The sequence below is a fragment of the Hippocampus guttulatus genome, chromosome 19 (assembly GCF_054856545.1).
Source record: "Hippocampus guttulatus isolate MCC_2025c chromosome 19, RoL_Hgut_1.0, whole genome shotgun sequence".
NCBI lineage: Eukaryota > Metazoa > Chordata > Actinopteri > Syngnathiformes > Syngnathidae > Hippocampus > Hippocampus guttulatus.
This window is the reverse complement of record NC_141279.1, coordinates 1,436,073-1,463,292: the sequence shown is the minus strand read 5'-3', so window position 1 is coordinate 1,463,292 and position 27,220 is coordinate 1,436,073. Positions and strand designations below refer to the sequence as shown.

The following is a 27,220-nucleotide window of genomic DNA, read 5'->3' as shown; positions in this document are numbered from 1 at the left end:
CTGGAAGTAAATGTGATGCATCCTTACACAACTGCTTCCAATTTGACAAACGACCTTACTTGTCGTATTTGACTGGCCACGTTCATTTACCGCGACTGTATTTGATGGTTTTTATGTGGTTGTTTGTATTACGAGCGATTAAAATCGGGCAACCCCAACCTCTGTTTGACACGGATCGGTAAGCACAATGAATGTTATCGATCATCTCTATTTAAAAAAAAAAAAACAACAACACCTCTTCTGCTTTCATTTGTGCAGTGTGCACACCCTTCATCTCCTCATCCAGCTCTTCGGCCCGCCCTGTGTGCTGCCCCTCCCGTCCATCCGAGCTATCTAACAAGCATCTTCCTCATTCTCCCCATCCTCGCACACGGATGCCCTCCCTTCGGAAGCGCGAACGCCAACATTGGAAAACGGCACCATTTCTTCTCGGAGAACGTGCAATGCAGGCATTCGACTCGCCGCCGTTGTGTTGACACTTAAAACGCCGAAATAATCAAAAAAGGTCAGTTTCTGCTTGTGAATTGTTCTTGACTGGATACATTTCGTTTACATTGAGAGCTGGTTAAAATACAGATGTTTTTTTTTTTTCATGGGAGAATCCAATGTGGCTGTTTTGCGAAGCAGCATAATTAGTGAGGATTGGTCCTTTGTCCCCTCTCACACCCATTCAATAACCACCCCCACCGCTTTGTTCTTTAGTTTGTGTGTACATATGGCGTGTGTTCACCTGCGTAGCTGCTTTTACCACATGCAATGCACTGTATACACTACTGTGTGTGTGTGTGTGGACTCTATTGACTTGTTTGTGTCTCACCATTTGTCGTCATGGCAATACCATTATGTTTAATTGGTGCAGCATTCGTGTGTTTCAACGTCTTTGCCAGCAAAGAATTATGGGTGTCCAGACAAAAGGTAAATTCTTCATGTTAAAAAGAAAAAGCCAAGGCGTAGACATTAAAAACATAAAACCTAGCATTTGCAAATTCACATTGTTAGAGATTTTGCTGGCTGGGCACCGATGATTTAGAGGGGTTGGTTGTCAGAAATATATCCTGTGTCTCAAGCTGTATCATAACGTAGCCTGTTACTCTCTCTCTCTCAAACTAAATGAGCATGAAGACCTTTATTTTCATCACTGAAAATATTGACAATGTACTGCCCAAAAAAATACATTATGCAGGGAGTGTTTCCTTTTATCAACAAATACCACATTTGTTGTCATGCCAATTCTGATTGGACCTCTTCTGTTCCCTTAGGTACGCCAGCTGTTGTTTTTCTTTTCAATCCTCCCGGCTGTCAACATGATGCCCGCGTCGTCTCCTTCCGCCTGGCCCGGAGAGGAGCGACCGTCTCTGCTGGACCAGGAGGAGCCCGATTTGAATCAAGTGTCTGTGGCCATGCCGTGCCCCTCCGTAGGCGTGGGCGAGCGGCTCCTATGCAGCAGCAGCCCGGCCGGTGCCGGACCCCCACGCAGCAAGTCCAAAGGGGAGCTGGTCATAGTCATCAACGAGAAGCTGAAGAGCAGTGAGTGTCGATGTAAATAACGCAATATGAACTGTGTTTCATTAAGTCAGCCAAAGAACTTTGTTGAAGAGTAAATGATCATACGACAAATAACTCAAGCAAGCTAGTTTTATTTTTTTTAAACTTTCTGGAAAGTAGTCATATTGGAGTTGTGAGAAATCCGTTGTGGCCCCCAGGTAACGGGGTCCTCGCCAGTGAAAACCCCTCCCCCGTGGTCTCATCGCCTCCCCGGGGTCAGCACTCCATCTCATACCCGCACCACGCCAAGACCAGGAAGGGCAGCCGGGCGGGCTCTATAGGCTACACCGCCTTCTCCCCCAGGCCCTCGCTGTCCCGCCACTCCAGCATCGCCACCAACCCCCCTTTGGACCGCACCAAGGTGAAGGACTACCTCCTGCTCTCCGTGCTGGCTTGTTTCTGCCCCGTGTGGCCCATTAACATCGTGGGATTTGTCTACTCCATCATGGTGAGAGTACATGGTTTCAGCTGAGGGGGAGAAAAACCAAAAAGTTGTCCCCTTTGACTGACACCCACCCCCCCCCCCCCTTCTTCCTCCCTCCCAGTCCAAGAACAGCTTGGAGCAAGGGAACTTGGATGGCGCCGTGCGTCTGGGGCGCGTGGCCAAGATGCTGTCCGTGGTATCGCTGGTGGGCGGGATGCTCATTATCATCGCCTGCATTGTCAACCTGGCCAGTGAGTGTCCCAAATCTGACCTTTAAGATTTCCATCTTCCCACCCACCCCCTTTTTTTCTTTACCTTCTTTGTGCTGATTCACTCCTATGAACTTTTCCTTCTTTACATGAGATGTATTTTAAAGGGGGGGGGGGGAGAATTGACTGCAGCGCCCCCAACCCACACATACTCACACACACTCAAAAATGCTTTCATGCATCACAGTGATCCACTCTATAACAAATAAGGGAGGGCGGGGGGGGGATGTCATCTTTGTCTCGTTGGCCATCTGTGAACATTTTCAACCCTGTTTTTCCTTGACATAGTTCCTCCTCATTTCTTAAACTATATGGTAGTAGTTCCATGTCATATAGTGCGTCGATAATGACCCATTCACCTGGTCTTGGAGTCCCGGGAAGCCATTTCCTTGTAATGGCGTCTTGATATGCTGCAAGCGTGATGTGAAGAAGGCTGCTTGCCTTCCCTGAACACAGATTCTCCTGATAAATAGCCCCCATTAAGTAGGCACTTTTCTGACACGTCGTGTGTGTGTGAGAATCAATATTCATCTCATAACATGACCAAAAAAAACAACATTGTAAAGTCAATTGAGAGAGTTTTTTCCTTGTCATGCGCCGCCCTTCCATCTCTGTGATGTTCTGCCATTAGCTCCTGTTTCCATCTCCATTTAATCCCGTTGTTTTCTCCATCTGACATATCTTTTGCACGCCCGACCTCTTGCTTCAAACGGTTGCATGATGCCACAGAGCTGTGTGCGGATGTGGTCTGTTGTTTGCTTGTACGCGGTGTGAAGCGTCTTGTTATCCCTGTAGCACACGCCCGACCAGTCTGATGTATGTTCCTGTGTCTGGCTAATAAAAGGATTCCCATAACACATCTTTGATGAGTTCACTTATAAGCCTGGGATTTTTATTTATTTTTTTAACACGATACCTTTTGCAATGTAAGACAAAAATTAATAACACATTTAGTCCCCAAAATATCGGTTTTTAAAACTTAGTTATTTCTATTTCTTTGTAAAGTTTCATAATGGACAAACAGTCAAATGGTCTGCCTGTAAATCACATTTTTATTGTGGTAAGCATTCAGGGACGAAAAAAGTTTTTTTTTCTTTAATTGGCTGTTTATTTCAAATGTTTATTGTGTATTGGAATTCCATTTAGAATTGTATGGGCCTGGGGAAAAAAAATCTATTTCAGTCTTTATCCAGTGTCTCTCTCTCTCACATACATTGTGTACATGGCCAATAACTTGAGCAGCAGCTCGTCAACTAACCCACTTCCTTTTCCTTCTTTTAGTCAATGTGAAAACCTGAGTTTCATCCCGGGATGAAACGGGATAAGGCAGCCGCATCCCGACCGGGCCGCACCTGCACCGCCTGTCTTTTACCAACTAGTTGTTACCTGGATTTGTGACTAAACCCAAACGCAGCCCCGATATTTCTAGCCCTTCGATCTTACAGAAGTCTGTTTTTGCTCATGGATGACAACATGCACTCCCCCCCAACCCAACCCCACCCCACCCCAAAAAAATGCTGCAGAGTCACAAGGGAGGGATTGTGAACGTTCGCCTGGTTACTGTTGGAGGATGGAGACAAACTGATTGGTCCCCCAAGTCTCAGTGGACACTTGGACTGCGGCGATCCCAGGACGCACTCGCGGCATGCCAAATCCCCTCAGATATACGGAGACGCTCCCCCCTCACTATCTCCTTCCCAGAGGAGAAAGCGTCTCCATCAGCTTGTTCTGAGACTGCGCCTCTCCTTGCCATGATCAAACGGAGCCGCACCGAGACGGGGGGGGGGGGGGGGGGGGGGGGAGCTTTTGGGGCTGGAATCCCACAGGATTCCACGAGACTTGTACACACTAAAGGGATCAGAGGTGCCAAAAATTTCAAGTTGAAAGTCTCAAATGTTTTCACGGGGCCAAAACATTCCGCAATCTTCTGACCGCTGCCACCTTTCAAGCACTGTGAGTACCGCCATTGAAACTGTTTCAAGATATGCGCTTGAGACCCCTGCAACAGTCTGACATCCAGTAAAAAGATTCAACTTGGGTGAAAATCCACTTAAGCACTCAAAAAAGTGGACCGTCCGTTACGTGGATCACATCGACCCAACATTCTAGGTTGTTTTGTACAAAATGATCCATTTTATTTTATAATTCTTGTATTCATATATTTTTTCCCCTTCTCCCTGTTGGGTAAAAAAATTGACTGACTTGACCCAAAATGACCCCCACTTGTTTTGTTTTGTTTTTCTATGTCACAATTTTTGTATTGGATGTCCTGAGATTATGCAGGAGTACTGAATGAAAGGGCCAGTGAGTGTGGTTTAACATTGAAAATCTCGGTCACAGGTTAACTTTTGATAATGTTTGTAAAATATCGTGTGTGTGTGTGTGTGTGTTTCGGCCATACTGTGTGTGCACTTTGTCGAAATACAAAGGAGCAGGTGATTTCCATCCAAGTAGTGAAGGTAGCTGGCGTGCGCTGCTCCTCGGTTACGCGGTTACGCGGTAGCTTTTTAGGCAGAAGTGCGTTTCGATTGCCAACACCCTTGAAATTATTTATATCCGTTTCAAAAGACTGGTGAGGCCTGCACGCCCTTTGCGGTGTATTTTCAAAATGGCTTTTCTTGAGTACTCCAGTGTATCCTTTGCCTGTGATTCTCACTGTGATGCAAACCACCTCGACTTCTCACCCACTGTACATAATCGACTCCTATAAAGGCCAACGTGGCACTTTTTTTTCTTTTCCTCCCCTCTCTATTGTATGTTTGATCTAATTATCACGAGGTGTATATAATCCTCAATATAGTGATATGAGTTGAATAGTTGACCAGGTGGAGACACCTAGGCTGTCCTATTTCTTGACTAGCTACTCTCATGTTCTGATTGTCTTTGTGGTGACGGGCATGCCGGGGGATTTTTCATTCATGTATGTACCACGAATTGGCACTTTGGAATATTATACTAATGAAATAAATTTATAATATCCACATTGCATGCCTGTGGATTGTACTTGTTTTTCTGCTAAAGAATCGTGGCGGTGGTTTGGGGGGGGGGGGGGGGACTTCAAACCCTCCCATACATAAAAGGTGGAAATCAGCGATGCAGAAAAACCAAATGCTTTTTAAACTCAAATTTTACCCCTCACTTACGCTTTAAAGACGTTTAAACTTAATAAATTGCACAAAATGTATTCATTTTCAAGAATCTGTTCTCACTCTCACTTGCACATTCCTCCAAATGAGGCCGAGTGTGCTTGCTTCAAGATATTGGTCGTGCCCAGTTGAAAGCATACGAGAATTGCATCTTTAGATAAAAAAAAAGGCTCAATTAAATCCCATATCAATAATGAAAGTCTGTTAACCCAACTTTAACATATTATGCAAAACATATGTATGGCAAGATACAAGCATAGAGTAGCATTTAAAAATAAAAATAAAAAGCCCTGGGCTGTGTTTACGTGTTGACAGGCAAAGCTACTGCACAGTATTGAGAGTCGGCTAATTTGACAGGAGCTACTGTACTGTAGCTGCTCACATTTGACCACGTAAGCACTAAGTGGGTCAGTGGGATTGTATCCAGCTGGCTCATATTAGCAACCACCCGGCCGTGTGGCCGCCGGCGTCCTGTCGCCCTGCATGCTCAAAAACAAATTATAACCCAAAGAAAAAGAACACACATTTGGGGATTACATTCTCACCTACTGTACTGCTTCCTCCACTGTCAACTCTGCAGCCCCTAGTTCAGGTACCAGGTTTCTGTGACATAGTAAAATAATCCAAGTACAACAAAAGCCTACTCGAGCATCTGAGCCTTAATTGGGGATAATCAGAAGCAGTTTAAAAGGAGCGTAGACTTTATCTAGCCACTGTATGAGCCAGTGCGTTCCTGTTGTTCAACGGACTTCTTCTGGTGTCCCTAATATTGTGAGTATGTACGCACGAACCTCTTTTGAACGTGCCCCGCGTCAGTTTCCATCCCCCATTTCAAAGTTCGTTGTTGTGGCGCCCATAAATATTATGTTGCACTCTTTCCAGGGGCACGCAAGTCACAATGGTGTCAACAGAACAGTCAAAAGTGGGCAATTTCCATCCTGACTGTAACACTTGCACGGGTCTCAGGTCTGTGGAATTCATCTTTATTTATTCAGTAAAAGAAAAATTAATGCAAAAAAGGTTGTTGTTTTTTTCCTTAAGCGGCATAATCATTTGGTTGTAGTTCAGCCCCGTGGCCTGGAGTCCAGTTGCTTGATGTCACATGTCAGATTAGATGTTGTTGTGTTCCTGCTCGGTCTTATTTGCGCTTTCATGACATGTCGTCTGCATCTCTCCGTGTGTGTATCCGCGTTGACACAATTATTGCTCACACACGTCAACTCGGTCAAACTCGACGATCAGTTTTTAGATTTGTGGGGTGAAACGTGCAGTCGTACATTCGGCCTCTAAGAGGCACTATTGCATTTATTGGCCGTATGGAAGGAAATGAGAGGATAGCACAAAAGCAAATAACAAGAACAATTTATACACTAAAATAAACCATGCTCACTTGAACTTTCAGAAGACAAACACCCCTATGTCCAAACGATATATATTTTTACAGCATGCCTCACACACAAAAGTATGCATCTTTCCTTTAACGCCGTCCACAAATAAAAGTGGTTGCTTTGGAGAATGCTCTGTGCTTGGTTAAATGTAAATTATAGAAAACCTCCACACGATTATCTTACTAGTGAGGAATAGGCGCAATACTAGTTCCTTGACCTTAAGATGGATATGGAAAAATGCTGAAACTACTACTACTACTGTACTACTACAACTACGACTATTTCTTTGTGTGTATTTTCCAGCAGTCTGGATGCCCCGAAGCACCATGCCGCCTCTCACAGGTCGGTTTTGGTATGCCAACAAACATTTGGTTGTGTTTTTTTTGCATCGTTAAAAAAAAATCCGAATGAGTGCTCCTCGCTCAAGGTTTGTAATTTTGGGATATTTTTAAACAACTTGAAGCACATTAGAGAAAAAAAAAACATATATCATGAACATTATCTTGCCATCAAAACAGTGCAACTGGCAACAACGGCAGCTCGTTTTTTATTTTTTTTGAGTAGACGTCAGTAACACGGAACATGCAAACGATTGACAAGAAGTGAACGTGGAAGAACCGATTCTCCTTTTCCAGTTTATTGGGCTGTCGGCAGCGCGTGCTGTGCCAAGCTCAATCGATTCAAAATCCAATGTTGCAAAATGTCTCTTTGAAGATCCTCGAAAGCGTTGCAGCAGTGCGAGCGAGACGTGCGCGCGGTTTTATCTGATCAACATATCTGGTCCGGTTTATTGGGATACATAAATCCTTCATATCGCTAAATGTTCTTATTTTCTGCACGGTTTCACGGCAAACAGAAAAAGAGCTGTAAGAGCCGCGATTCCCCACTTCCGTGACTTTAGAGATAAACACGTGTGGCGCGGGAAATGATCCAATTTAATTGTAAGAATATATATATATTTTTTTGCACATCTATTTTATGCCAGCGACGCGGAGTGTCAGGAAGCACGATGAAATTGTATTCCAGCAGATGGCAGAAGGTATGGTTAATTTGCGTAGCCGACTGCATTTTCGTATTTTATGAGTAAATTGAGCCAATGCAGTCGTTGGTGACATCCAAAATACACACCAACTGCTTGTCCTGCTGCGTGTTCCCTGTAAACGCGTTTTTAATCCCCTCTATCTGCAAATGGGCAACTTTCGGACCACCCAAATTCACAGAAAGCAACAGGCATCCCATTGGATAGACTTATAAAAAGCAGCTTTGTGCAGGTTGTGGTGACCAGGCCTTTCATGATGTGTGCCTCAACCTGCTTTTCTCTGACAGAGGCCTTTTTGCTTTCATGAATGGTGAAGTCATTGGTGAAGCCGGGAGACCGGTGACAATCGTGTAGAAATCCTTCTTTCTTGCCGCCGCGATGTGGTGTCATCGGTCGGACGCGCGGTCCTGAGGGGGTGCGCTTGAGGGCTGCGCTTCATTCCTGCGCAGTGGAGCCGGGCAGCTCGTTGGTCAGCGTGTGCCAGCGTTCCACCTTCTTGCCCTTGTTCTTCAGGCAGTCGATCCAGTGCTGTAGGGTGTCGCCCTGTGAGTGGCACCCTAAAGAGACGCCTCCTGGCCACCACAGAGACACCAGATGAGGTAAAGAAACGGAATTTGCATTTCTTCCGAGGTTTTCTTACATGGTCATAAACAAGAAGATGCACATTTCAGAGGGAAAACATCTGAGAACAAACACTCCAGACTAGAGTACAGTATTCTCTATCGCTAGATTCGAGGAAGGTGGGAAGACAGACTTTTCCGACTTCGCAGTATGAAAATTGCACTCGAACGCCCCAACCGCCCGACTTCACTGTGACGTCACTCGACAGTGGTGACCCCCAATTAAACACAGTGAGTGGCAAAACATAATTTACAAGATTCTAATCATCTAACATTGTTTATTATTGAGTTAATAGACACGTGATTGGCATTGACTGCGTGAAGATAGGCCGTTGGCGAAATGAAATGCTTTCAAAATAAAATTGTTTTGGATAAACTTTATTGTCAAATATACTGTGTGTGTAACATACAGCACAGATGACATTTCTTCCCTCTCAACAAATATTATTATTATTGTTAGTTTTTTTTTAAATAAATGAACACATTTTCAAAGACGGTTTTCTGGACGTCAAAATGGGTTGTGATGAAGCAGAAAAACTTTCGCCTTCAGTGAGATACTGTAATTCCAATTTCCCACCTTCATCGTATACTGTACAGCGAGACCCATTTTCAATACACGTCATCAAAAGCTGAGCGCCCATTATTGACTCGCAACACCGGGAGATATCCACGCGTGTGGTTGTTAAGGTTTTGGACTAGTTTCAAACAATATCAATATGCCTAGCCGCTGTGTGTACTACTGGAAATGAGTTCAAGGGTTTCTCAATTCCAAGAGGTTAAGGGGGCTATTTCAGAAACACCGTAGACACCTGTGGCTGCGAGCTATTTAGCGCCCAGACTGGACCGAGGATAAAACCAGAAATGGCCGCGTTTACGGTGCTCATTTCATATCTGGTAAGTTATAGTGGCCATTTGGTTTGACTTAACTTCTATTTCTTGAAATGTTGAGTAAGTGGTTAGGAATTGTGGAATAATGGCAAGGTGCTAGCTCGTAACGGGTAGCTAACTCAATCAGAGTCAATGGGTTTCGGTGCATAGCTAGCTAGGTGCCGAGTTGTCGCTCACAGTAAAATAACCACTGCAAATATATTTTTTAAATTAAACAGTTTTTTTTTAAATTTCAAACTACTTTTCTCCCCTAGATAACTGGCCTGTTTTACTGCTGCTTCTCCTTGGTCATCCTCCAAATCGGACCGCCATCGTGAGATTTGCGGAAGACATTTTCTCACAGGTACGTTAGAAATACTTTTTTTGCTTGTCTTTGAGTAATTTAGCAGAACAGAATGGCAAAAGTACCAATAGGTGACGACAGATGATCAATTTCTGCATCAAAAAGATTGCATACGTGTCATTAATCCGAGCAAAAGAAAGGTCAGTTAAATAGCCAATCCCTTACGGAGCATGTTAACTACGTCTAAATTTTCGCTACGTTTACTTTGGAATCAAATTGCCTGTTGAAATTGCTCGGGAGCAATTTCTCTGACGCAAGGTTGTGTTTTCAAATGACACTTCACAAGGTTAGACGCATGAGTCGAGCCATTTGCCTATTTTCTCAGGTGCCTTGTCTTGGTCAAACGACATGTAAGCGGTTGTTTGCTAACGGTGCCATCGTTGTAGGAAGAAAGTATATGTACGTCACGAGTGTGCCGCATTTCAACTCACCAATGAAGTCATTTGACTTGCCAAGGTCGTAGTCCCACACGGTGACCTCTAAGGTCTTGGCGGCCAGCTCTGAGAAGGAGATTTCGTAGAAGAACTCCTGACAAGAAGGGGCATAAGGTGAAGCCATTATTTCTCAAAGCGGGTCTGCTGTGTTTGTGAATGAGGCAGAAGCATGATGATGATGATGATGTGCAAACATTAATTGGCTCCGGATGCAGCAGTGTGTGGCCGAGGTCTATAGGAGCCGAAATGAGCCTTCTCTTTGCATTCGTCCATTCAGCATCTCAACACTGACAATGTACCTCATTAAACTCCGGGTTGAGGGTCTTTTTTATCACAGCGGTTTTGTGCTTAGACTTCTTCTGAACATCTGGCTTGAGGTACCTAAGAGAGAGAGTGTGACAGACAAAACCCATCGCTTAATTAACTTGGACGTGGCTTCTATCACAGTATTGTCCACTACAAAAAAAAACAACAACTCTAGTTGCTTGTTTTGGAGGTTGCTTGTTGTGTCTGGTGTGTGAATATTGTTTTTGTACAAATACAGTTTTGAGAAAAATATTCGGTGCCGGGCCCGTCCGCCCCACCCCTTATATACGCCACTGCCCCCACATGCGCGCCATCGTCTTCACCAACGCCACAGATTGCATGGGCACCCTCACCACCCCACCCCAGTATTTGCAAGCCAGTTGGAAGGAGCGTGGCTAAATCTCTTACTCAGTTTGCCACCCACGGCTCGTCGTGTCTGCGAGCGTATGTTCCCACACACGGGCAGACACAACAAAGCATCTTGCGAGAAGAATTCTGATGCTTAAGGCCAGCGATTGCAAGCGTACGTGCCAAACAAAACAAGGCGGCGGGCGCAATCGCCGCGCACGAGTGGGATGCGGAGGCTCACTCGGCTAGAGGAGGCAAAATGTGGATGCAATATGCGTGTGAAGAAACATTTCTCAGCTTTAAAAATAAAAGAAAAATTCCACTATTTGTTCATTAAGTTTTGCTTTGTTGATGTTTGATTTGTTTGCCAAACTATGAGGCGCTTTGCGTAATAATCAATGTTTGTTTGTTTGGAGTCAAATCCGCGCCGACGCGAAATGCGGACTCCCATCTTTCATTTGTGCGGCACGTGTGTATTTGTGAACTTGTGTGTGGGCATGACTGCGGGTTGTTTGGCGATCCGCTCGTTCCAGGAACAAGCCAGAAAGCCCCCGGGGGGGTGGGGGGGAGTGTAGCATTAAGGACATTTCCACGCTCATTTGTCTCCTTGCTGTCAGAGCGCATCAGTCAAGCGGAGGAATCTCGCTAACCTCGCTGACTCGTGCGGTATTCCTTCCCTTTCGCCACTGAGTAATCAAACGGCGGGGGACTTTTTTGACACTAACGACCCCGCCAAACTCTGGCGTCTGCTCCTTGGCGTGACCCTAACGTTGGAGTCCATCACTCCGTTTTTGAGGCCTGACATTCCACACGACGCCGCCATCGTTAACTTGATGAATGAACGCGCTGCCGACGTCTCCCGCTGGTGGGAAAGCAGCCGTCATCTGTCGCCATTATCTTGTTGGATCGGGCAGTCATTCGCGAGTGACGGCTCCAGGTGATTCGTGGGGCCTTGGGCGGGGAGGGGGGGGGGGGGGACAGTCCGAGACCCTTTCTGTCCTTTTGTTTACTTTATCACCCCCACGGGATTAATGGTTGGACTCTAATTGCAATGACAGAAACAAAACGTTGTCGCGGTAGCTAAATGAAGTTGCAGCCGTAAATAAATAAATAAAATTACGGCTGTCATCGGGGTGGCTGTTGAGAATGTAACTTCTGGGCTGGGCGGATTAAAGCGAGGAGCATTCAAAGTGACCACACCGGAAGCAGGTGCGTTTCTTACGTTTTCACGTAGGGGTCGGAGAATCCGTTGACGTCCATGGCGGCCAGGTGGGCGCAGCGCTTGACGGCCACGCACAGGCCGCCGCGGGCCCCCTCACCCGGCCCCTCGCCATCGGTGTCGACCGGGGGCACGTACTGCAGGCACAGCAGCAAGCGGCCTCGCTCCTCCAGACTTCTCTGCTGCTCCGTCTCCCACTGAGGACGGCGAGGAGACAGGCGACACGAAAAGAGAAGCAGAAGGTTGAGCCGCAGGAGCCCCGCATGTAATCAAAAGTAATGCAGGCGCGCAACATGGGCGGCGACTCTAATTCTTACTTGATAGGTCCCCGACGTACTGTAAAGATAAGATGCGGCTCTCGTGCTTTCGTGATGTCAAAGTCGGGGCAATAGTGTGTGATGAAACATGGTTTGGAATAAGAAAGATGCGGTGACCCGTCTCAGAAGCCAAATACGTCACTACTGTATATGTCACAGGTATAGATGCCAAATCCATTTACAGAACTAAGCTCTCGAGCCCGACCCCAGATTGAATGATCTTATTTCCTGGAGTGATAGCAAGAACCCCCTCCATTATTATTCACTCCACCACGGGCTGTATATATCTATTTTCTCTTTTTTTTTTTTTTTTTTTTTTGTCAGATCCTGATTGTCGTATCGAATATCCAAGCCAGAATCAGTTGATCTTTGAATAAGCCATCTTTGATGCATGACGGAGCTGAGGTTAAAAGGGCAAAATCGTGGGACTTTGGTCCTTGGTAGCCTTGTATTCCACTTTTGATTTTGTTTTTTGCAGATCCTCTTCAACATTTCACAAATTGGTTGGGAAAGTGAAACATATTGATTGGAAACGATAACAAATCTTTCTTGCATCAGGTAGCCTGAGTCGCGAGTCGTATTGATGCATTTTATGAGTTCAGTCCTCAAACCTGCCGGGGTTAGTTTTGATGTTGACAAAGAAGAAAAACATTGATTTTGTATGTTGGGCTCAAATACTATATTGATGTGTGTGTGTGTGTGTGTGTGTGTTTATCTTTGTGGACGAGCAATAAGATTTTTCAATGACAGGTTTTATTCTGCGAGTTTTCAAGCATTTGACCGTTTCAGTGCCAGCAACAATATTCAGGGTGTGAAAAGTTGATGTGGCAATAAACCACCTCCTGAAGGGCACTTTCACATTGTCCAATGCCGACATTGATGGATGCAACTCCAATTGCATCTTTGCTTCATTTAGTCTGCTTTAGAGTGCCTCGATGTTGGCTGCGAGTCACATGCACGTCAATCAGAAGAAGCTGGAAAAGTGAGGAGTTGGAGGACATGTCTTTCTTTGTTATTTTTTATTTTTTTTCCTGTCAGTCTCGAGAGCCAGCATGTAAACTGGGGCTTGGAGTTGGCGGACAGGATCTTGGCGTTGCTGTGGCCGCTTTAGAGCGCCTCGCGGTTGCGGTATGGAAAAGTCCCACGATAGCCGAGTGGAATCTATTCCAACCACTGGAGCATTTTAGTGGATATATTTTAATTTGATATTTTTATAGAATGCTAGATGAAGTAGCATCCATTTTTTCAGGCCGTAGCAGCAGTAGTATGTGATTGCCAGTTGAGCGGGGGCATGGTTTCAGGTCATTTTTCACGATTTTGGAACCTCATTTGAATATCGTTGGGCAATTTGCACTCATTCAAATTTGGCACGGTTGTTCACAACACTCTTCTCCGTGTTCAATTCCAACACACGTGTATTTATTTCCAGGGACTTGAAGAATGTCGCCACGGCCCACGTGACTGTGAGTTGAGCTGCCGCTACACCCATGCGTTAAAAATCGAGTCGGAAGAGGTGAGAAGCCGTCAGAGTGCAGCGTGTCTGCCCCGAGCCATATTAATTCTGTTTATGTCCGCGGGCTTCGGTACTTTTACTTGGATGGCTGCAGACTGTTATCGAAAGTTTTGACACACAAGCGAAGGGACAGAAAAGATCCAAAGTGACAGGTGGAAGAAAAAGGGTGATGTGGGAGGCCGTGACTCAGCCACTTGGCCAGAAGCATCCACACGTGCATGTTATTTGCGGGTATAGTAATATATGGGAGCGCCATCCCTGCTGCACAAGCTCTTTTGGGGTTTTCTCGTGAAAGCCCGAGCTGTCTTTCCAGTCTCTTGCCTCCTCGGTATCGCTCCGTCTCTCATTAAGTCTTATCTCCAGGCGAGAGCGGGACACACAGGAAAGTGATCAATATGCCGCACGCCTCACATTCATCCTCCCTTCGCTAATTGTCTCCCTGGCTTCTCTTCTCCTGAAGTTCTCATATTTTGGGAAAGGGAGAAGCGAGGGCTTTCGTCTGACTGATGGACTCGACAATTACTAATTTGCAGCGTGTGTGCGGTAATGAAACGGCTCAGATCTTCGCAGGTCGATACCGAGCGACTCATTAGGGAGGCAGAAGCAAACGGCATCAACGGCCGTCGCAGCACGCCCACGGACCGATGGGAAATGATTTGCTTTTTTGGGCTCTTTCAGTGGGGAGGGAGCGGACGGATGTCACGAAAAACAATCACTGCAATCAATAAAGCACCTTGGTGACAAACATAGAGGCCAGTGAATTATCTCCACTCCAAAATAATAATTAAAAAAAAAAAACCACCATCACAAGGGCCAACATGAAAGTGCAGCGGCGTAGTAGTTGTGTCACTAAAACCGACAAGCCACGCCTACCGGCAGATTTGCCGATCGCGGCATCGCTTCCTCACTTTGCAAAAAACCAAACGTCTCCAATGTAAAAGTCGTGCGCGTCAGCATTAAATGCGGCCGCCATGTGGGCGCTTCGGGGAGGGTCGCCGAATCTGGCCCGGCTCAAATGTCTTGAACATGGCGAGTGGTATAGAAAGAGCCCAGATACACAGCCGGCGTCATCACCTCTCTCAGGTAGCAGGAGATGCCTCGGAGTGCCGTGCTCATGGCCGTGGGCGAGGGCAGCTGCAGCAGAGAGAGGGGGGGGGGGGTGACAAGAGTCAGGCCTGAGGAATGGCTTCCTTAGAAACACGACAAGGCACGGGTCAGTATCATGAGATAGATGACAAAGATGTCGGAGGGCCAGCCTTAACTGCAGCCTCCCAACCCACTTTGACATCTTTATCCGTTTTCTCCATCGCGTTGAGCGGTTTGCTGCAAAGGCAGCATTGAGCACGTGAGCACGTCATTGTTGTTATTATTGCAATACAAGAATACTCGTAGCGCGTTTTATGTGGATAGGTAAGTTTTCCAACCGTGTTATTCTCTTGTCAATCATGTCTCTCTCTTCTTACCCGTTTCCCTTTTTAGTTTGCTGCTCACATATGTATATAAAATCAAGCAATTCGATTTTGACTGCTCTTTTTTTTTCTCAGATCAATGTCATTTTATTCTTAGGCCAAAACATTTTTCTTCTTTCTGTAAGCATGATACACAACTAAGGAAAGTAGTGAAAGGCAGGTCAGTAAGTAATCGAGAATTTAAAAAAAAGTTATAGGGGTGGGAGATGTAGGTAGATAAGTAATAAAGGTACATTGGTAAGGAAGAAGTAAAAGTAGGCATGTCAATAAGAAAAGTAGGTCAAGGAGGAAGTTATTCAAGGTGGCGTATTTGGTATTTGCGTCCACTGGGTGGAACCGTCCGTCCCTCTCGGCGTGTATTTTCTTCTCACAGGAGGTGGGTGCTCCAGACAGATGTTGAAGTGTTTCGTCTGGTCGGGCTTCACGCGGCGCAGAGCCACCCGCGACTCCCCGATGAACTCGTTGTGCGTCAGCTTGTCCTCGTCGCACACGGACACTCTGGAAGTGGAAGAAAGAGGAAAATAGAAATTGAGAGTGGAGGAGGAGGAGGAGGAGAAGCAGCGCACCAATAAAAGGTAGAAGCTGTTGAACGAACACTGAGAATGTTGAGGATGTTGGTCCTTGTAAGGCAAAGAGTGCCTGTTTTGATTTCATGTTACTTGGCGCTTTGAGCTATGACTTTAATTTCTCGCGTGACTGAAAACTTGCGTCTCAAATCATCGGCGCCCGTTGAAATGAATGCAAATTGCACGGATCCGTTCTGGTATAGATATAATATATCAAATCAATGCGAGTATAATACATCTTTATTTAGATGGCACATTCACAACAGCTGCAGCCGTGACAAAAGCGCCTTTCACAGAACGTTTTGGACATTTGTACAAGGAACGCTTTCATCGCTGCGCGGCTTGAGAAAGTGTATCCTGCCGGACTGAGTCCATCCTGATTTATGGATCCATCCGAGTTTTACACCTGCCACCTGCACAAGGCCTAAGTGGAAGGCAGCGGAGCGGTGGAGGAAGGTGCCGTGTTTGCAATCAAAAGCATCGAGCGAGGCCGCAAGGAGCGGATGGAGGCCACGCGCCGGGCGAGCATTCGTTACAATCTAACAGTGCCGGCGAGGTTGCGCATCGGCTAATACGGCCGCTCGAGAGAAGCGGCGCTGCGCTTCAGATGAGATTCCACCTGTAAAGAAATCCAAAATAGGGATGAGACCAGCAAGTACGATCTCTCCCGTGCGGTCATTTGTCCGAAAACTCCCAAAATGAATGGCGACAGAAGGCGGCGCGGCGTTTCTTTCTGCGGCGATGATTAAAGACCTGATTGCGCAAAGGGAGCCAGATGTTGCTCCGGGGCACAGGTGACAAACCTCGGAGGTAATATCAAGTCAAGTAGCTCACATTACAGACACTTTGGGAACATTTGGAAAGGGCGACGGGGAGGGGAGACGTGCTGATGGATGGCGCCGACGTGCGAGATGCAAAGAGTAAAGGGAATCGCCGTGTCCGCCGCTCTGACGAATGGGGCGGCAACATAACATTCCTGGCTCGTCTGGAAATGTAAAATGCTCAATTGTTCCACGCGCTCTTGAAACTGCGGTGCCTAAAGTAGCCCACAGCCAATTGTACACAATGTTTCAATTACATAGCCCAAAATATACCATAAGCTATGTAAAGCAACTGTGTAAAAATGGCACCGTAAACATTATGACGCGTTTCTAAATGATATTCTATGACAGATTCACCTCGCCTGACTCGGCTTCCTGTAGCGGGGGGGATTAAACGCGTAGGTGGGGGAGTAAAAAAAAAATTAAATTAAATTGCATCACAGCAAAACAGAGTTCCGCTCTTTTGTCACATTTGAATAAAGCAGCCGAGCAGGAATGGGATGATTTGCTTTGTGTCCGCGTTATAACTTTTTTTGCGGGGGGAGAGAATCTGGCTGATCATATTTTCGAAAGATTGAGAATCTCTCAAGGTTTTATCTTTGCAGGAAAGCATTCGGGCACCATATTAGGCAGCGCTGCCCAACGTGACAAATGATCAGCTTTTATTTGCATCTGGAAAAAAAAAACCCTTTCCGAATGTAACCATATTCTTCTCATTGATTTATCCACAGCCATCGCATTCAAATGTTCAGAACACTGAACGCTGTCTTCGGGTTCATTGGAGTTGACCTTCTGAACAGAACAACATTATTTTTACGGTACATATAAATTAGCGGCGGGGATTGCCGACCACAGTGTCACAGGTCAGTCCCCCCCCCCCCGCCCTCGGGATTGTCTGTCGATCCCGTTTAAATTCTACACGGGTAAAGTTTTAGTCGCACGGACGTGACGATTCCCAGCTTTTCTCACCTTTGGTGGTGGCAGGGGCTCTAGGAAATGAAAACACCCCGCGGTGCTTAAGCGTGACCCCAATCTGTCACAGCCAGACAAAGGGAGGGGGAATGAGCGGAGATCTTCACTGATCCCGGCGGCCAGCAGCAGCAGCGGCGGCGGGGAGCGTGGGAGCGTGGGAATGTAGTGTAACGCGAGGCATAAAAGGCCTAAGAGCACGGCACGCGGGGCTGCCATCCAAATGGGCCGCAGGACGGCAACACTCACCGCAGCGTTTTGCGATGCATGTCCTCCTCGGTGATGCCGCAGTATGTGAGCGTCTCGTTCCACACCGGGTTCAAAGTGTTCCGGACCGTCTTGGTTTTCAGTTTGTTGGCCTGCAGAATACCAAAAGAGAGTCGCCGGCTCATGTTCTGCCAAACCTAGTTGGGGACACCGGGAGAGGTTTGGCAAACCAACGCAAAGGCAGTTGCAATAGTTGGGCCCGGTAGTCTTACTAGCGTAGCGCAGTAGCGTACTACTTTTGATTGCGTCGCAGTCGGTCAAAAGTGGCACTCGTCGTATTCAAGAGAAATTATTTATGACGGCAAAAGCCGAGCATTCCCGTAGCTGACGTCGTTGAGAAAGCAAATGAGTCCAAGAGTGCACTCCGTTTCCAAATGATTAATGACCACGCCATTCCAAATATTCAATTTCCTTTCGCATAATCAGGCAGGTTAGCCCGGGACAGAAGATTGCCCTTAGCTTGCACGCAATCTCCCGCGGTATGACTGGCTCCTGATCAATTAGCTCAAAACGAGGCTAACAAGATTGCGACCTTGCAGGCTCCCGGCAAGAGGTGCAGCTTCACGTAGGGATCGGCCAGCCCGTTGAAATCCATCGGTTTCAGACCCTTGCAGAGACAGAGAGACAAAGCACAATACGTGGGGGGAAACGAAAGAGCGAAGCACAACCTTTTGAGCAAATGCCCGGAACCGTCCATTATGGGATGAGCCGACGGAAAGGTGCAGGCTTCCTTTTGGAGATTGAATTTGCCACACGCGGACGGCGCCGGCGGATAGATGAAAAGGTCTTGGGACAAACCTCGATCAATGAATTATTCAGTCGGAATTTGATCTGGACAAGTGCTTCTCAAACTTTTCACACCAAGTATCATCTTCCACACTTAGTATCATCATCGTGACCAAATGGAGTTCGAAATTTCACTCGACCGTATTGCGCGAGTGCCGCACCGGCTCAACATGAGTTAGCAAACGTCTCTTCAAAACTGCAGAGAGGTGAAACTTGAAATGCGTCGCGATGAATGGGTGAATAAATTCAACCGCACGGTGATCTTTTTTGTTTTTAACTTTTTCTTTGAAATCATATCTCGCCCCCATCGACACGTGACCGTTTGATTCCGATGTTCCGGCCCGGCGCGGGCGTCTTTTGAACGCATCTTTTCCAAAACGCTTTCATCCGCCGGTATCGACATTTTACAGCAACGCCGGCGGCTCTGTGAGTGCGTCGATCATCAAAGTGGCGGGCTTTCGGCCAAACAAATACGATGCTTTTCATGTGTTCAAATGACATGCAAGCACCCCAAAAAAGAAGCGAACAGAAAAGAGTCACGTTTGATCCCGATGAGATTGTTGTGCTTGTTTTTTATTTTGATGTCGAGTACATGAATTCAGGATGGTTAGATTTGTGTTTCCCAGCTTGTACAGCGGGACCTTGCAGTCTGACTCAAATCAGTTTTGCCCATTGAAATTCATTCAAATGTCATTTATCTCTCCCACCCCCCAAAAAAACCCCCCAAAGCACAACACAACATGAAGTTGTTTGCCTACCTTCGCTTTGAGGACAGTGCAGTGCAAGGAGCTGGTGGCTCGGTCATACAGCAGGTCAAACTCCAATGTACCCAAAGATGCTGTGAATAGATCACAGATGTCTTTTTTTTCCATGCGATTCCTCTTCACACCTACACCCGTGTGGCTTATTCAAGGATTAAAAGACTGCACACGATCATTCATCACAACTTGAAATAATGCATGAAAGACTCCTTCACACAGGCGCACGTTTTTTTTTTTTAATAATACTTAAGGCAATGACGCACGTTGCCTGCGTTGAGGGCCCAGAGGGTTGAATGTGATAGGATTCTTCAATTCAAAAATAGTAGCATGGAGGCTACGTCACACTTGAAACCGTGATGTTCTTCTTTGGAGCGTCGCGGGACAATTGTGACACATTAAATCACGTCGGCAGCCGTGACGCTCTTAATTAAGAGCGTATAGGAGCATTCTTGCAGCGGGAATGAAAAGCTGAAGCAGAATTAGTGTCCTTTCCGTGCACTGGTGGGAAGTAACAAAGTACAACTGCGTGTATTTCTGATGAATTTTTACTTCTTACATTTCGGCTTGCTACTTTTTTCAACCTTTTGCGGCTGAAAACTCCATGTAAATAGAACGAGGTGAAGTCACAGTCAAGTCTTTTTTTTTCCTTTTGTCCATGTGCATTTCGGAGTTGCACCGGTGCTTCTACTTTTTAGTACATTACTGATCAGAAAATATATGCACTGCTGATTTAAAAAAAACCCAACCCAACTCTCTCTGGGGCCGCGTACCAAATTGGGCTACCACCGATATATTGGAGCAGTGCTTTCTATTTTTTTATTGCTCCAGCATCTTGTATGTGACTCACTGTTATCGTCGCTGTCACAGCTGTCCACCTCGATGGAGGTGTCGATGCTGCTCATGGCGGACAGTGAGCCCCCCGCGCCGCCACCGCCACCGCCCGCCGCTAACAAGGGCGACAACAGGCCGCCGCTGCCTCCTCCCACTGCGCCTTGACCCGTGCCGCCAGGGCCAAGGGCTGCGCTGGCTCCCGTCTGATTGGGCGAGATCGGCTCCGAGAAGGAGGAGGTGGGCGACAGGCGGGGGAAGTAGGCGGAGATTTGACGGATAGGCCGGATGGGTCCCGGGCAGACGTCGATGGCCATGTGCTCCTGGATGGTGATGGCTAAAGTTTTTCCTTTCCGCACGGTCATTGGGATGAAGATTGAAAGACTGAAAGGGAAGAAGTCTCATCACAACTCAATTCATACCGTGCATCAATTCAATGTTCCCCACTAAAATGGATTCAACTACCGTTATGTCATTCCAAGTCAACTAGGAAGAGGACATCAGGTCACCACAAGCTCTGAATATATTGTTAGGGCCTGACCGTTGTGGATGATCATTTGTTTTTTGGGGCGTGGGGAGGCCGATGCTGACCGTTACATTTAGCAGAACAAAATTCTGATAAAGAATCTATAATGAACGAGAACTTCTTTTCAGTCCCTTGAAGTGTACAACAACAAGCAGAATATTTGACCGTTTTACAACACTTGGTCCAATACAAAAGAGAAAAAATCTGCAAAAATTGGCAGATTTTTGTCAATTTTTTAAAACAAATCATCAATATCTTTGCTTTATGTTAAATACTTGGAAAAAGGCTGATATCGGCCGATTAATCTGTCGTGGCGTAATTGTAATTAGCAAGGTTTTGTTTGCACATGCCTTCAGATGTTATATTTGTGAAGCCCATTGAGCTACCTTATATAAATAAAGCTGCCTGCTGTCGACTGCAAATTTCCCCAGTGTGGGACAAATAAAGGTTATCTTATCTTTCCCTTCTGAGATTGTAAAAGCCATAATTCATTCACATATTAATTCTTTATCCTGTTTATTCTACTCAGGATGGTGGCAGGGCTGGAGCCCTTTCCAAATGACTTTTGCCGATACACACCGGACCGGCCGGCAGCTCATCGCAATCACACCTACAGGTACGGGCAATTAGCGTCCACCATTGTGCCGCCAACCGTTGTAATCTTCCCAGAAATCTAATTAGTGGGGTCTTACATGACTGTGTTACAGCAGAAAGTGACAGTTACACGATAGTTGTGTGTCTAGCGATTCCCAATATGGGGGAATTTCATGCGGATGAGGCGTTTATGTGCTCGGAAGTAAGAATGCGGACGGCTCACGCGCTGCAATAATTACAAATCTCACCCAAAGGAAGTTACTTGTAGAAAACAGCAGATGGTGGGCTCTCATTTGCATTTGCGTGGACCACGGTGGAATTCACTTGAAGCTATTGGGGTAAAAGATGAAGCATTACGCTGAGCAAATCTCTCGCCCCAAGCCTCCATCCTCCTCGATCAAATTGCAGTGTCTCATCTGAATCCTCCACAGACAATCAGGAGATTATGGGATGGAATCTCTATAGCGGAGCCGTTCCTCTTCAGCATAATGGCATGACGGTTACGTAAAGTTGTGTTAGCAAAGCGCTGAGTTGACCACGACCGGGCCGACGCGTCTGTTCCCATCCTTAAATAAACAAGAGGGGGCTGCGTCGAAAAGATCTGATGGCTTTTGTTTTCTAAAGACGGAACGCAGCTGGCCCCGGCGGGGGCGTTTTGTCTTCGGAGGTTGATAAATCCCCCTCTGGACCACCTGCAGGATCCATCGATTGGAGGCGGAGTGTTATATCTCTGGACTTTAGTGTGGGGGGGGGGATAGCTGGAGACTTGGTGAGTCACACACTTTCTCACAGTTTTGGCAGGCCTTGGCATCAAAGAATGGAAGCTGTCCAAGTAGCAAATAGAGCACACTCAGGCGACATAAACAGAAGTGATTGATTGTATTTTGGGAAAAGATTCACATACAGATAATAATGATCCGGACCAAAACGAACTCGGCGGTCCAATGTGTGATATGCATTTCAAGACAGTAGTTGGGAAAACCGACGCGGTTTCCAAAGGCCCCTTATAGTACAGTTTGAAATTGAATCTAAATTGGTGGAGTTAGATAATAATCATTAAAAAAAAAGACACCCTCCCACCCACAAATTGTGTTTGTTTGCGTGACTGTTCACATTTCGTGTTAGCTTAGCAATTAGCATGACTTGACCTTGCTTTGTGTGTCGCATGCAGCTACACTGAGTCCTGCTTTAGTGATGATAATTCTACTTGTCGGAAATGCAGCTAATTTGCCGCCTTGGAGGTGAGCTTTAGTCATGGTGTTTAGCCACGATAGGGAGCTAGCCAGCAGCAAATTGTGTAGTTAGCTTGGCGCCTAGCATTCCCGCATGAGCTCCCGAGCTGTGGTGAGCGCAGGGAACATGGGTGACTGGTCGATGTACCGCTTGTTAAGCGTTAGCTTTATTTGGTAGAGTCCAAATTATTTCCAAACTATTTACCAAAGCCAATAACAATCTTTTTACTTTTGATAAAAATGCGTCGAAGCAAAAACGTGTTCACCACATTCAATTGGAAGTCTTTGCAGTCGTCAGGGAAGCGGCGCAGAAAGCACACGGCTCAGAAAAGATCTCTCTATGATTGTTGACCTTCCATGCCAACGCGGGGTCATTTGTCACAGACGCATAACCAACCGGTCTCTGCGCTGCGAGCACAAACAGCGGGCGACGCGCATCAAAGCTCATTCTGCCAGCGTCTCCTTGGCTGACGATGAAACAATCATCAGAGGCGGACGCTGGCGCGCCAGCCCCAAAAAGGTCTTTGACGTATTTGACTGATACCCCGTTGACATCCATTTTAGTCCCTAAAGCAGCACTCGAGGCACACTGCACGTCCATTGGCCCACCGCATAATTTTACTCATCAAATTCTCAAGTTTTCCATTATTTTATTATAATTTTTTTGGAATGTTGGGCCAGCAACGCAATCAAATGCAACGGAACTGCCGCGCAGTGTGCGGCATTGAATGGCTGCTAGTTTTGCTGCTATTCAAGATGAGAATTGCAGGTGGAAAGCGTAATGTGGCAGATGATACGGCCAATCAAAATGCCAAGCATGCTGTATCACAGTCACAACAAAAATGACAGCGATCCATCTACCCGCCACTAAGTCCTATATATACACTAGCATTTTACCATAGTGCTGAACTACATATATTTATAGCTAAAAAGCAAAGCGTGTAGGGTCTGTTTCCCAACTGCATGTCAATCGATAGGGCTAAGAGGCCGACACCCTGACTGTTTTTACCGTTTCAACGGAAGCAGTTTTAAAATTGGATAAAAGTGGATGATCAACACGTGTCAAGCATCTCATCGTTTACCCCACAAAAGACGCCGCAAACTGCCCCGGCAAAACAAAAAACCCTGACATGGACGTGAAGTCATGAATTTCAAGGCTTGGAGAAAAAAAAAAAAGACAAATATTCATTTGTTCTGATGAGAAGATAAATAGACGTCTAGCAAAACGTGACAGGAGGCGCACAAAAATGCCAGTGAACATGCAGATTGCATCAGTTCATTAATGCACTCAGACAATGCGGCTGGTTTTCGCAGGCGTGTGCGTGCGCTGAAGTGATGAGCATAGTCAGTGGCACATGTGGCTCTGAGCCCACATGCAGGCGCAGGGCCTGTTGGCTCGCAGGGCGGAAAAGCAACAACAACAACAACAACAACAACAACAACAAAAAAAGCTCGCAGCGCGACGCTAATTGATCGCTCTCATGAGGGCCGTTTTCATCCTGTCCTTTCATCCTCACATCGGGAAAACCCCTCACTCACTCTTAAGAGTTCAAAAAAAAAGACTTCAATAATATGGAGGTAGAGACCTGGCTCAGCGTAAAGATCATTTTCCATTCTCTCAAGGAACAACAACAATCATGCGGCGAAAGCGGGTATCACAGCGGCGGTTTGAAACAATACGTCTGGAAAGGTCTCTTGTATGCATGACTAAGTGTGTCTTTGATATCCACCTTTAGGTCCATGTAGCCGGATGTTCTTTGTCCTCACTCGAAACACAATGCTTATTCCATTTGTCGTGCATCATAACATCTAAATGCTGATGCAGCGTGTTTGCTTTGAACTCTGTGCCCCACTAATTGCCCGAAGGTTCAGTAGTTCATCTATCATCGTGTTTGTAGGGGGGCCCCAACCACAAAACAGGCTCAACAGTCTAATCAGTCATTAGTCAGTATTAAGTCATGGAAGCAATCCATGTATGACTGCCGAGATTTTTCTCCTCTGTAAACATGTCATGATGTCGGCTGACCCTTTTCATGCCACTTGTATTGAATAGTTCCCATATGCTGAGGATAATGATGCTCAAGTTGTGCGCAGCTGCCGTGGCAGCGGCAGCGGCAGCAGCAGCAGCAGCCCTGTGGCTCTGTAGTTATACAATCGCTACCGTATAGATGCTGAGGAGTATATTTCTGCTCTCCATGCCTCCTCCACTTCCTCCTCTTCTTTTAGCGCCTTCACTTTAAATTAGACTCATACCGCAAGCGTGGACGACTCCCCCGCTCGCTCCTCCTTTTAAATCCGTATCTCTCATTCACGCTAAAGTCACTTATGTTGGTCCACCTGCAGCGCACATCTGAAAATGTAAACCCCCCCCCCCCCCCCCCCATACACATCCACACACATGTTCACCTTGAAATAAGCAGCTGTCAGTCACATGCCACAAGTTAAGTGCCAGCCAGTGCTACTGGAGCTGCAGCACAGTGAGCCCCCCCCATCAATTCGAGCCAAGTCGGGAATGAGTACGTAAACTTCAACCCGTGTGTGTGGAAGAGCAGCCGAGGCACATCTGCCACATGTTGCACCGGTTTAAAGAAGAGCATCAGCCGGCGTCTCGCCTCATGTTGTTCCGACTGGCTAGTCGGGCAAAATGATGATGTATGCGCAAATGCGACGGTAGCTTACCTCAGAGCGAGTGTGAAACTCATATAAGACAAGAAGAAGAGGTGCAGGAGGAGGGATTCCAGCGTAGCGCAGCCAGGGAGACTAACTAACAGGTGGCGGAGAGAGGAGTGCAGAGTAGATGCAGCAAGTGGAGGAGAGAGACAGAGAGAGAGAAAGAAAGAGGCGGGAGGGCTCGTAGGACCTGAGCGTTGGGCTCACCGCGTTGACGGTGAAATATTAAAAGTGCCCATAGATCAAGTAGTGATGAGAATGAGGAGCTTGGGAGGGTGCATGAGAAAAACATGCGGGAGGAGGAAGAGGAGGAGGTGCTGAAGGAGCGAGACGGAGACAGAGAGAGAGAAAGAACGCGACAGACAGCGGGGAGTCATTCCTTGTGTAGCACGTGTGGCTTCTCGCAGATACACTCATACGAGATAAACACACACACACACATACACATGCTTTGGGGGACAATCCCTTGATTTAATGTACAAGCATGTTGTCCCCCAACCTTTCGCTCACTGACATGCTGCATTATCAGAATATTATTCAGTCGACGCAAATAGTTTTCGAAAACCCCAACCCAAGCCAAACACCGAACCTGCTTTCAACAAATGACCTCTGACACGACGACAAAACCCATGAACCAAAGACAATCCCCAAAGCCTTGAACCTGATCCAAAAGCAGAACCTCAAAATGCACCCGCTAAATTTGACCCAAAACCCTCCATTTAACCCATGACCACGAAAATCCAAAGTCTTCAGCCGAGACAAAAAAAGCAAACGCAACCTTTCACCGCTAACCTAATGCAAGCCGAGCCTCGGACTGATCACTGGGCGCGTTTTGAAACGCACATCCATTCGTTGTCACGCTCGCACCGTCGCACTTGTTGTTGTTGTTGACGCACTCCCACTTGAGCCTGCGTCTTCGTTCGGCTGGACGGAGTCCTGAACAAAAGCAGCCCAACGCGGTCATCTTTGCGCCGTGACGCGTTCGACGCTCGGCCGTTTGACAACGGGGGTCAACGATCCACGCTGGGTCGTCCTCCCGCAGAGTTGCGCATGCCCTCAACTGTCTTCGCGGATAAATTCACCACGAGGGATCGGCGCCCGGAGTGACCAAAACACCGGAGGCCACGTTGAAGGAGGATAGCGAGGAAGGCACCACGCCGAAGCCTTTTTGACACTAATTGAGAGCCACCTCCCCAGAATGCAAACGCTTTCATTCATCTAGCCACAAAGTCTCACACACACATACACGCCGGTTTTGTTTAATTAAACTTAAGTGCAGTCTGAAAACAAAAAAAAATGGCCACCTCATTAATTCTCCCAGTCACCCAATTATGTCCCTTTTAGTATGCACACTTATTCGGTCTAGTCTATCCGTTATTCGTCCTTTCAGAGAGGCGTGAATCAATCCAAGTTCGACGACAGACATGAAAATACACCGAAACAATCAACGGTGGCCAAGTTGCACACATTACAAATCGTCGCAATGAATTCATCATGGTGCACAAACAGTTGAATTCTTTGCACGCTATGTCGATCACAAATGTTTGTTGTTTTTCTAGTCTGTTAGGTGCGGGTTGTAATCAATATATGGCAGTTTCCAAGATGCAATTGTTTTGTTTCAAATGTCTCCTCTTTGGTCCTTTAAGCAAAATTAGGCATATTCTCCCCCCCCCCCCCCCAAGTAATAGTTGCTCCATATAATTAGGCTTAAGCGTTCTTGAGTCACTGTTAGTGATCGACAAGCGGAAACGTGCTATTTGTCCCTGCATACACCAATTAGTGTCTTTGTGGACTCATTTGTGTCTTTTAATAGCATTTTTTGGTGGGAAACATTAAGAACAATGAATATGTTTTCCGACTTTTTTTTTGTTTAAGATATTTATGCTTCTCTTTCGTGGCGTTCCCTTGTGGCTCTCTCTGCTTCCGCAGCTC

General features: G+C 46.5%; 3 protein-coding genes across 27 annotated transcripts in view; 2 read left to right on the top strand and 1 right to left on the bottom strand.

Moving 5' to 3' along the window:
* Positions 1-11: 11 nt before the first annotated feature.
* Positions 12-4,033, top strand: LOC147189478 (trafficking regulator of GLUT4 1-like). 3 transcript variants are annotated; one of them, XM_086099556.1, is made up of 5 exons: positions 12-505; positions 1,260-1,539; positions 1,704-1,993; positions 2,091-2,220; positions 3,520-4,033. In XM_086099556.1, the coding sequence occupies exons 2-5, from the start codon at positions 1,305-1,307 to the stop codon at positions 3,534-3,536; spliced, it is 672 nt and encodes a 223-aa protein (XP_085955682.1). In that variant the 5' UTR covers positions 12-505; positions 1,260-1,304; the 3' UTR covers positions 3,537-4,033. The 3 variants fall into 3 exon arrangements, with proteins under 3 accessions (XP_085955682.1, XP_085955683.1, XP_085955684.1); XM_086099557.1 differs by having other exon boundaries at positions 239-505; positions 1,260-1,527; XM_086099558.1 differs by lacking the exons at positions 12-505; positions 3,520-4,033 and having other exon boundaries at positions 1,264-1,527; positions 2,091-2,360.
* Positions 4,034-6,113: 2,080 nt separating this feature from the next.
* The window catches only part of LOC147189476 (ADP-ribosylhydrolase ARH1-like), a 43,965-nt gene continuing 22,858 nt past the window's right edge, over positions 6,114-27,220 (top strand). For 20 of the 22 annotated variants that reach the window (XM_086137939.1, XM_086137956.1, XM_086137957.1 and 17 more), the window contains exons 1-2: positions 20,372-20,506; positions 21,322-21,408. The gene's annotated coding sequence lies outside the window, so the exon portion shown is untranslated. Of the gene's footprint in view, positions 6,156-6,266; positions 6,351-7,075; positions 7,115-8,324; positions 8,411-9,573; positions 9,663-15,726; positions 15,844-20,371; positions 20,507-21,321; positions 21,409-27,220 lie in introns of those variants that run through there. The other 2 variants (XM_086137941.1, XM_086137940.1) reach the window with 2 other exon arrangements.
* Positions 6,352-25,620, bottom strand: LOC147189477 (double C2-like domain-containing protein alpha). 2 transcript variants are annotated; one of them, XM_086137936.1, is made up of 12 exons: positions 25,298-25,620; positions 21,635-21,716; positions 20,286-20,650; positions 19,436-19,515; positions 18,424-18,498; positions 17,874-17,983; positions 15,640-15,766; positions 14,874-14,933; positions 11,973-12,166; positions 10,396-10,477; positions 10,094-10,190; positions 6,352-8,383 (listed from the first exon to the last, which is right to left on the bottom strand). In XM_086137936.1, exons 3-12 carry the CDS (start codon positions 20,629-20,631, stop codon positions 8,247-8,249), a joined length of 1,308 nt encoding a protein of 435 aa, XP_085994062.1. In that variant the 5' UTR covers positions 20,632-20,650; positions 21,635-21,716; positions 25,298-25,620; the 3' UTR covers positions 6,352-8,246. The 2 variants fall into 2 exon arrangements, with proteins under 2 accessions (XP_085994062.1, XP_085994061.1); XM_086137935.1 differs by lacking the exon at positions 21,635-21,716 and having other exon boundaries at positions 25,298-25,619.

Excerpts from the sequence above, each read along its gene's own strand:
- LOC147189477 (XM_086137935.1), bottom strand. The coding sequence starts at position 25,320 with ATGAGTTTCACACTCGCTCTGAG. Across the intron at positions 19,516-20,285 it reads CTGTGACAGCGACGATAACA|CATCTTTGGGTACATTGGAG; the intron begins GTGAGTCACATA and ends ATCTATTCACAG. Across the intron at positions 10,478-11,972 it reads TCCGACCCCTACGTGAAAAC|GTACCTCAAGCCAGATGTTC; the intron begins GTAAGAAACGCA and ends TCTCTCTCTTAG.
- LOC147189478 (XM_086099556.1), top strand. The coding sequence starts at position 1,305 with ATGATGCCCGCGTCGTCTCCTTCCGCCTGGCCCGGAGAGGAGCGACCG. Across the intron at positions 1,540-1,703 it reads GAAGAGCAGTGAGTGTCGAT|GTAACGGGGTCCTCGCCAGT; the intron begins GTAAATAACGCA and ends TGTGGCCCCCAG. Across the intron at positions 1,994-2,090 it reads GATTTGTCTACTCCATCATG|TCCAAGAACAGCTTGGAGCA; the intron begins GTGAGAGTACAT and ends CCTCCCTCCCAG.